The sequence below is a fragment of the Petromyzon marinus genome, chromosome 5, assembly GCF_048934315.1.
Source record: "Petromyzon marinus isolate PM22_M1 ecotype Great Lakes invasive population chromosome 5, UKy_Petmar_22M1.pri1.0, whole genome shotgun sequence".
Taxonomy (NCBI): domain Eukaryota; kingdom Metazoa; phylum Chordata; class Hyperoartia; order Petromyzontiformes; family Petromyzontidae; genus Petromyzon; species Petromyzon marinus.
Window position 1 is genome coordinate 5,975,286 of NC_133671.1, and position 9,934 is coordinate 5,985,219.

Below are 9,934 nucleotides of genomic sequence, written 5' to 3' on the forward strand. Positions count from 1 at the left end.
CCCTTACTAGTTAGCTGTGTCGAGTGGTGGCGGGTTTTAACGACATTTACGCGATCTAACCCAAAAAAACTTATGGATATTGGTCGCGAAAGCCTACGTGTTAAAATGAAAGTACTTAATAGATACTATTAGATAACTTCATATACCTATTTAACAAATATAAAAACCTTTCACATCAAGCCCCATGGTATTACCATGTGCTCTGAAGGGCCATTCCTCGAAATGTCGCCGATTATATTTATTTTGTCGATGGACGAGTGACAAGAATGGCAGCCCAAGGGAGAGAAGACGCACGGAGCAGGCGACCTTCGTGGAGATGGAGCGGTGAGGTCAGCCGCTTAGAGGGATTGTTGCCATCACGGGGGACCGTGGTGCATGGTGACGACTGTGGAGTAGCCCTCACCCAGAGGTATTGTGATCCGAGGACAACGCAAACCATCCGTGTGGGTGCGCGCTTGAACGACAGAGCATCTGCTCCGCCTCTTGAGTGAAGAGTCTTTGAGAGCGGAATGGGAGTTCAAAAGAAGTCACAGCTTGTTGTGAAAGAGCCCAACGAAGAAGGTCGCTGGGTTTAATCTTCCACGAAGCTGCTCACGGTCCACCCTAAACCGCATCCCTAAACCGCATCCACTTAACAAACCACGGCAGTAGATGCGGATGCCCTGATGCACAAATGGAAATACGGCTGTTGTCATCCTGAACACATCGTAGTACAACCTGTAACGTTGCAATGGCCCGATCCACAAAGATACATCACCGCGATACTCCACTCAGCTGGCTCCTGACGCGGTTGTCTGCTGGCTTGACCACCACCTGAATGTGAAATTGTAGTTGTTGCCCTGCATCGAACATCAGCAGCCATACGACAAGGAGAAGTGAGAGTCTCCAACAACCCTCCACCCCTCACCCCCCAACCACTCACTCCCTCACCCCCCCACCCCCTCACCCCCCCAACCCCCCACCCCCTCACCCCCCCAACCCCCCCACCCCCTCACCCCCCCAACCCCCCACCCCCTCACCCCCCAACCCCCCACCCCCTCACCCCCCCACCCCTCACCCCCGAAACCCTCACCCCTCACCTCCTCACCCCCCAACCCCCATCCCTCCCCCCGCAACTCTGACAACCTCAGACGTCACGTGACGCTACTGTATTTAAAGGGCGATACGACGCCACGTGTGAAGCCACGTGCCGGCGTCCAACAGCTGCACTCGCATACCGCGCGTTACGTTAGTGAAGTGCACTTACTACACGCGACACTCCTCCTACACCCTACACACTACACTGCTCCTACACACTACACTGCTCCTACACACGACACACTACACTGCTCCTACACACTACACTGCTCCTACACACTACACTGCTCCTACACGCGACACTGCTCCTACACACTACACTGCTCCTACACACTACACACTACACTGCTCCTACACACGACACACTACACTGCTCCTACACACTACACTGCTCCTACACACTACAATGCTCCTACACACTACAAACTACACTGCTCCTACACACTACACTGCTCCTACACACGACACTGCTCCTACACACTACACACTACACTGCTCCTACACACTACACTCCTACACACTACACTGCTCCTACACACTACACTGCTCCTACACACTACACACGACACTGCTCCTACACACTACACTGCTCCTACACACTACACTGCTCCTACACACTACACTGCTCCTACACACTACACTGCTCCTACACACTACACTGCTCCTACACACGACAACGCTCCGCTCCTACTCACGACACTCCTACACTCCTGCACCACGCCCGTCACGGTGTTTGTGCGTTCACGTTGGGCACTCCACCAGCAGTGGATATCTCGAACAAGTCAGCCCACTTCTGCTTTGTGGGTTGGAACTCGTGCCTGCTGAAGTTCCCCACTTCAAGGAGGAAGGCCGTGTGACCGATGGGATGTTGTAGGACTTTTTTTTTTATGTGGAGGGGGTACAGATATGTGAGGGACTCGTACTGTGTGTATTTTTGTGTTACCGTCATGTAATCTACAATGACGCGAATTTGTATTGTGATGCACGCTATATGAATCCGGTACATTGGCAGCTTACACTGTGCTTGATGATAATGGTGGTTTTCATTGTGGTTTCGAAAGTTTAGCATTCTGATAATGATCATTAATGTTGCAAGGGTTAGGAATTGCAATGTCAGAATCGGATAGACTGCAGGAAATCCGACCAAGTGCTGTGAAGCTCTTTATCACGGATGCCCAGCAATGTGCCTCAATCATTGGGGCACTAAGGACCGTGAGAATTACATCCGTGTTCTCGGGTGTTGAACGAGTGGGGTGGGATGTGGCACTGTTCAAAAGAGACTGATATGAGAACCTCTCGCCCTTCCGGTCCCAGCAGTCTCCACGCTGCTGCACTCGCTGCACACATCCCGCGGTGGAAGATTTTTGTGGTGTTTGTCAACCATCTGTGACCCCCCTCACCCACCCTACGCACGGCACGAGTGAACGGTGACCGCCATGGCATGAACTAGCACGTGGTGGTTGGTGGTGGTGATAATGACGATGCTCGACGGCTTTGTGTGTGTGTGTAAGCCATCGCGTGAGCAGGCCAAGACCATCGGGCTCACTTAACCCACAAGCGGCCACCACCACCGCCCGTGGTTGTCATCACAGAATTGTAACAACGAAAGGGATATCGGCAGGGCCTTCCCGTCCGTGACCTTCCCGTCCGTGACCTTCTGACACCGGTACTGTACGGCAATGAGCCTTGCTCGTGGCAGGAGGGGACTTGTGTCCACTCGCCGTGTAGCCTGCAGCACTGTAATTGTTGCCGATATTGTTTGTTCATCGATTTGAGCACGTGCTCCAGTGTCGACAAAAGTCCCCCCTGAACAGATTCATTTGAACGAGCCGGCTGAGCCAATCTGCCGTCTCCATCACAATTGAAAGCACATTTTACTAAGGGACTGCCCGGTAAACGTGGAATGTTCGGCCATCGTTGGTCCAACAGTTCAAACCACGTGCCAAACGTTTTCCCAACGTTCCTTGTTTACTAGTGGGTGTACATTTCGGCCACATTTACAGTTTTATAAGGTAGAACCTATTCTCTACTGTGCGGCAGCAGCAGCACTGACATTTAACATCTTCGTGATTACAAAGCGATCGCAAAATCGTGCAAAATGAGATATAAAAAAAAATTACGCATGCAACAAATATGCAAAAACATTTCCGATGTACACGTCATCCAAATGTCTCAAATAGATTATAAAAAATATTGATGGGTTTTACCCTTTCTGGCAAAAAAAACAGGTGTTAAGATGTTGACGACAAATACATTCCTTTTGCAAAGAATGAAGTCTGTATTAACCACACGTGTTTTATTTGTATTAACTCCCTCGCCTCGTATGCAAGAAGGTCGTGGGTTAGATGCCCACCCTGACGCCTGTTGTATATTTGGAACGTGTGCGTCTCTCCCCCTGGTCGTGTGGAGTTTTCTCCCGGCTCCTTTGGTTTTCCCCCTAAACGTTTAGAATCAACACACGTTTCGAGTATTTGGCTGCTATACATTTCCACATGATAAGCCACTTCGTTGAGCTATGATTTGTGGCCAGGGTGCTTCTGAAAAAGAGCCATATAGTTCAGTGGGCCTTACCTGGTAAAAAAAAAAGTTTGGATTCTCTGTAAAGCTCTGCTTCGCTCTCCGTGCCCGGAGGAAGGGAAGGCGTCTTTCCTCCCTCCTTGCCTCTTGGTGGACCTGTATATGTATTTCTGCTGACTTTGTACCTCGTATTTGTTCACTCTATGCTGGTAGGTGCAATCCAGAGGTTGAACACGAAATTTAACACTCTTCTGAAATTCGTTGTCCGCCAGGAAGTGTCTAACTGTGTTGTTGGCCTGACTGGTTGTGCTTCACATAATGTTTCTTTGGTTTGTTGAATTCTCGTCTCTCATCTTCTTGTTGTATTTACCTCCATGATTTGTTCTTGACACCTGATGAAGATCGCTTGTGTTGTGATCGAAACGTCGTAATTGTTTTGTTTTAATATAATTTTATTGTATTTCTACATACGAGACTTTACCGAAAAAAACAATGAGTAAGGCGTCAGCTGTTTGCTGCATGGCCTTTTGAAGAATGCTGACTAATGGCTCGCCATTAGCCTCCTGTCAATGCATCGTCGATCTATGGATTTATATTTTCCATTACACGTCGAACTCAAGGTTTTCAACAGTAGACTTTGAAATCGGTGAAAGTTGTGCGGAGTTCTTACACTCGAGCTAATTGAGGAGGCGAGAGAGAAGGAATGCTATAAAGTATATCTTTTTTCCTTTAGGCGCTTTTGTCAATTGTTGCTGGATGAAGGCAGTTTGACCATACTTCACCAGGCTGGCCAGTGCAGGTTGAATACGTTCAGTCGATGAATTCGATGCGCATCCTCAGTGGTGTAGTGGTTGGCGCTCGCTGCGTTACGAACCCGGCAACCCGAGTTCGATTGCCACTACTGCCCAACACCGGTGACGAATGTCTGCACCGGTCCCAGGGCCTTAGGTCATCTCGACCTTAAATGAGTACCTGGTGCGGCTAGTAAGCATCAGCACTAGGGAGGCAAAGCCGACCGGGCGTGGTGTTAATCACCCACCCACCCGCCTCGGGCGCCGTGCCAGCCTTCATTGGTACCCGCGCACAGCACTGGGCCCCCAACAGTCTAGTCAAGAGGCCCTACGGGGTGGAGGGGAGGCAGCGATGAACGTTGTTGCCTGTTGAACTTCTTTCGCACCGTACGTAGCCCAGCGTTCTGATCTGTGCGTCGTTGCGGCACTTTTGTAAGATCGGTGAGAAGGAGGCAATGGCGTCTCCGCTGGGGGTCGGGGGTCCGGCGCACGAAGCCGACCAGGTGACGCTGCCCTACGCGTCCGTGCAGCGCCTCGTGGGCGAGCTGGTGCCGTGCCTGCGCCTGACGGCGGGCGCACGAGACCTGCTGCGCGTGGCGTGCACGCGCTTCGTGCGCCACGTGTCCAGCGAGGCGAACACGGCGTGCGCGCATGCGCAGCGCAAGACCATCTCCCCTGAGCACGTCATCCAGGGTACACACGGCTCCAGCACTGGAGCACTGTGTGTGTGATTGTAACACTGGAGCACTGTGTGTGTGTGTAACACTGGAGCACTGTGTGTGTGTGTGACACTGGAGCACTGTGTGTGTGTGAGTGTAACACTGGAGCACTGTGTGTGTGTGTAACACTGGAGCACTGTGTGTGTGTAACACTGGAGCACAGTGTGTGTTTGTATAACACTGGAGCACTGTGTGTGTGTGTGTAACACTGGAGCACTGTGTGTGTGTGTAACACTGGAGCACTGTGTGTGTGTGTGTAACACTGGAGCACTGTGTGTGTGTATAACACTGGAGCACTGTGTGTGTGAGTGTAACACTGGGGCACTGTGTGTGTGTGTGTAACACTGAAGCACTGTGTGTGTGAGTGTAACACTGGAGCACTGTGTGTGTGTGTGTAACACTGGAGCACTGTGTGTGTGTGTAACACTGGAGCACTGTGTGTGTGTGTGTAACACTGGGGCACTGTGTGTGTGTGTAACACTGGAGCACTGTGTGTGTGAGTGTAACACTGGGGCACTGTGTGTGTGTAACACTGGAGCACTGTGTGTGTGTGTGTAACACTGGAACACTGTGTGTGTGTGTAACACTGGAGCACTGTGTGTGTGTGTTTGTAACACTGGAGCACTGTGTGTGTGTGTGTAACACTGGAGCACTGTGTGTGTGTGTGTGTAACACTGGAGCACTGTGTGTGTGTGTAACACTGGAGCACTGTGTGTGTGTATGTAACACTGGAGCACTGTGTGTGTGTGAGTGTAACACTGGAGCACTGTGTGTGTGTAAAACACTGGAGCACTGTGTGTGTGTAACACTGACTGGGCACTGTGTGTGTGTGTAACACTGGAGCACTGTGTGTGTGTAACACTGGAGCACTGTGTGTGTAACACTGGGGAGCGGCAGTGCAGTGGTTAGCGCACTCCGGTACGAATCCCCCGACCCGGATATCTGAACCGGTCCTCATCCTTCCCTAGGTCAACTCGGCCTTAAATCGGCATTGGGGAGGAAAAAAACGGCGGAAATGTTGTTGTCCACTCGCCCTCTCGGGTGCCACGCCGGTCTCAATAGCTGCTCGCAAACAGCGCTTGCCCCGACCAGTCTGTTGAGGCTGCACGGGGTCGAGTCTCTGTCTTGACGCGAGAGCGGCGTGTGCACGTGCGTCCGTCTAGCACTGGAGCGCCTGGGTCTGGCGGGCAGCATGGGCGAGCTGCGCGCGTGTCACGCCGAGTTCCGTGCGCTGGCGCTGTCTCACCGCCGCCGCGCCACCCGTCGCCTCGAGGCGCTTGGTGTGCCGGAGCCGGAGCTGCTGCGCCAGCAGCAGGCGCTCATCGAGCAGGCGAGGCGCGAGCTGTTACCCCCCACACCCCCTCCCCCCCGGACCCTTTCCCCCGCAACGCGCGTGCAGTCCCATCACCGTCGTTTACGCTCGAGTATTTAGCACGTTCTGCCGAGTGGCACTCCGTCGCGTGCACAATGCGCGTGATGCTACTGTGCGAGGAGGTACACTAATAAAGCAAACGAGAAGCAACCCCCTCTGTTTTATTAGCAGCGTCATGGCGCTCACGTTGGCGTGAATGCGGTCGTGTTAGCATGGAGCTGCATGTGCAACACGAGTGTGTGTGCTAACCCTTTCCCGTTCCGAGGCGACTGCAGGTTGCAGGCTGGGATGTCCCGTTCACTGATAAATCTCGGAACGCGTAAGCGGTCAGCTTTAATTTTATTTGGAGAGGCGGCGTAGCGCCGTTGTTTTTCAAGACATTGTACTCACCGTAGAGAACTGTAGCGACTTGACCGCACTCTACGATCGCTGGCGCCAAACTGTGCCACACGCCCTCCCGCATGGCCTTGTGGAAGCTTCGATACCGATAAAAGTTCTTTCATCTTCGTTTTTCTTCTGGGTACGTACATGATGACGTACTTGTACGCCATCGGAATGGGCAAGCGGCTGACGCCGTTATCACAGCACCAGGAGCACAGAACTCTCCTTTAGCCGCAAACGCTCATGTTTCAGAATGTTGTGATCAAAACAGCAAACATTAACGGTGTAAAGGAGTACACGGCAAAGTGGAACCGTGCTCTTTATGAAGCCAACCCACACCACGATGCTTCGAGCAAGCAGAATCGCAAAGGCACATTTAGTCCTCAGACCTAAGAGTTCTCAACCCATTCCTCTCTCCTGACAAAATGCCACTTGAATCTCCCCAAGGGGTTTTGTTTTAGCGGACCCCAGTTTTACCCAGGGTTTTGTACTCTTCACCTTCCCTGGCAAATCAAAAGGTGAGCGGCCTCGCACTACGCAAATCGGGGCAAACGCTCGTTGCAAGCTCGTGTAAATCTGGCGCTCCGCAAGCCCCTGTCCGTGACAGCGGGCGATGGGGAAAATGCTCCACATTCAAATGATCAGTCGTTAACCTGTCGTGGGCTGGAGTGTTCTCATTATTGATCAATTGGGTAAGGTTTGTGTGAGCGATTTATATGCAGCTCACATTTGTCTACTCAAAATTCGCCGTATGCGGTTTGAATTTACTCATATGCGGCTATGCGGTCGGACGTGGTACAACATTGTGTGGACTGAATGTGCTACCCAGCAGGCTATGCGGTCGGACGTGGTACAACATTGTGTGGACTGAATGTGCTACCCAAGCGGGCTATGCGGTCAGACGTGGGACAACATTGTGTGGACTGAATGTGCTACCCATCAGACTATGCGGTCGGACGTGGTACAACATTGTGTTGACTGTGCGCTACTCAGCAGGCTATGCAGTTGGATGTGGGACAACATTGTGTGCTCTATGTACTGTGTGTACCATATTCTACTACTCTGCACGCAGCGGTCATCGTGCGGTTTCGCTTTGTGCGCCGTTTTATTGGAACGCATTTACCGGATGAAGCGACGGAAGCCTGCACTCGGGTACTGGGCGGTTCTGGCTGGGTGGCGTTGCGTCTTGGCACCCTATTCACAATTAGAACGGCATGAGTTTAAATCTCAGCTGAGGGTAAATTCAGCCAATCATCCCTCTGGGAGTTAATGCATTCAGTGATTCTTCGTGTTTTTTCGTGAGAATTCAAGGTGGTTGTTATCCAGCGGGCTGGTCCATACCGTATACCTGGTAAACATGGAACATTGGCCTGACGTTTGGCGATCGTTTGTCCAACAGTTCCAACCACATGCCAATGTTTTCCCATCGTTAATATTTACTGGGTGAATGACATTTTCCCTGCCAGCTCAGGACCGCCAATGAGTTGGATGAGCTGTGTACAGACGTGGTTTGAAGGTTTTTTTAAAAATAATCCTTGGAACATTGATTTATAATCCCTGGAACATTGATGCAACACGTACATTGACCTTCAAGTTGACCATGCATAATGATAATTGTTTGAGCAAGGTCAGTTAATCCAATGCAGGCCATGGACTTGTGCGTGCCTGAGTGTGCTCATGCCATGGACTCGTGTGTATGTTGAACTTCTTTCGCACCGTACATAGCCAACCGTGCTAATTGGAGGTGCAGGGAACTTGTGTGTGTGCCTGTGTGTGTGTGTGTGCGCGCAAACCACGGACACGTGCGTGCCTGCGTGTGTACAAGCTACGGACTCCTGCCTGTCTGCGTGTGTGAGTGTCTTTGTGTGTTTGCGTGTGTGCGTGTTCGTGCGTGTGTTTGCGTGTCTGAGTGTCTGCGTTTGTACGTGTCTCCGTGTGTGTGTGTCTTTGTCTCTGTGTGTGCGTGTTCGTATGTGTGTGTTTGCGTGTGTGCATATGTACGTTGTGTCTGCGTGTGTGCGTGTCTGAGTGTCTGCGTGTGTGCGAGTGTCTTTGTCGTGTGTCTGTCTGTGTGTGTGTGTGCGCGCAGGCCCGGCAAGAGCAGACAGAGGTGGCTCAGCGCGACTGGCTGCAGATCCAGCGCGCCGCCGAGCAGGCCCAGCGCAGCTCCACCGCGGACAGCCCCGGCGAGTCCTCGGGGACCGAATACGTCATCGACGAGGACGACGATGATGACATCACAGACGACTAGACTGTGATGCCATCATTGTGAGCGAGGGAACTGGGCGGAAGACGCGCAGCGGCTGCGTGATGCCGAGTCGTTTTTGTTGTTGTTAATTTGGTTAGTGATAGCGTTCGAACGTCTGACCAGGACGTGACGGTCCGCACGGTGGTGGTTTTCTCGTGCAACGCAGCGCGACGCGATCGTTTGCAAATTACCCGTAGGGAATTTAACCGTCGGATAATTGCAAAGCAGCCCATCGGTGTGAGGCAAGTGTGTGACGTTCACTCAATACACGCAAGTGTCTCTCGTGAAGCAAGACTCGGCGAAACAATAGCGTGCAGTCGAGCAAGTACAGACGACACGGGTGCCTAGATATTGAGCACCGGTAGGATGGTCTAAACATGACAAACAGTAAAAGCTTAACACTCATTCGTGATGATCAATGAAATCGCACGTGGGGGGGGGGGGTAAATTGTCACATGCTTACCGTTTACTAGGTGATTAGTCACGAACCGTTCGCTGAACAAGCACTAAGAGACCGGCGCACGCATGCCTGTAAACAGATGGGGGTGTGTACCTATGTATGTAAAAAAAGTAATAAATGAAAACCCACAAATAAATAGAAATCTATGGGGAAAAAACCCTACGTGTTTCTTGTGCAGGCGTCTTGCTTGAGTGACCCGATGGAGTGGCGCCACCCCAAATGTGTTGGCTTCCCTCTGGATTACATCTAAGTGACGTGCAAGTCAACGTTTGTGAAATATCCACAAAGGCCAAGTTGGGATTCCAATGGCAGTCCCCCGTTCAGTGAGTTTCCCCTCTCTCCGATACATCAATCGGAGCGTTCACGCAG

General features: G+C 51.7%; 1 protein-coding gene across 2 annotated transcripts; it reads left to right on the forward strand.

Annotated features, from left to right (window-relative positions):
• The first annotated feature begins 1,145 nt into the window (after positions 1-1,145).
• On the forward strand, positions 1,146-9,727 carry LOC142913947 (protein Dr1-like). 2 transcript variants are annotated; one of them, XM_076061076.1, is made up of 5 exons: positions 1,146-1,227; positions 2,589-2,743; positions 4,823-5,078; positions 6,268-6,434; positions 8,947-9,727. In XM_076061076.1, the coding sequence occupies exons 3-5, from the start codon at positions 4,841-4,843 to the stop codon at positions 9,106-9,108; spliced, it is 567 nt and encodes a 188-aa protein (XP_075917191.1). In that variant the 5' UTR covers positions 1,146-1,227; positions 2,589-2,743; positions 4,823-4,840; the 3' UTR covers positions 9,109-9,727. The 2 variants fall into 2 exon arrangements, with proteins under 2 accessions (XP_075917191.1, XP_075917196.1); XM_076061081.1 differs by lacking the exon at positions 1,146-1,227 and adding an exon at positions 1,767-1,877.
• The last annotated feature ends 207 nt before the right edge of the window (positions 9,728-9,934 follow it).

Bases quoted from the DNA above. Each gene is read 5' to 3' on its own strand.
- LOC142913947 (XM_076061076.1), top strand. From the start codon at position 4,841: ATGGCGTCTCCGCTGGGGGTCGGGGGTCCGGCGCACGAAGCCGACCAG. The intron at 5,079-6,267 runs GTACACACGGCT...GCGTCCGTCTAG, and splicing joins CCCTGAGCACGTCATCCAGG to CACTGGAGCGCCTGGGTCTG. The intron at 6,435-8,946 runs GCGAGGCGCGAG...GTGTGCGCGCAG, and splicing joins AGCAGGCGCTCATCGAGCAG to GCCCGGCAAGAGCAGACAGA.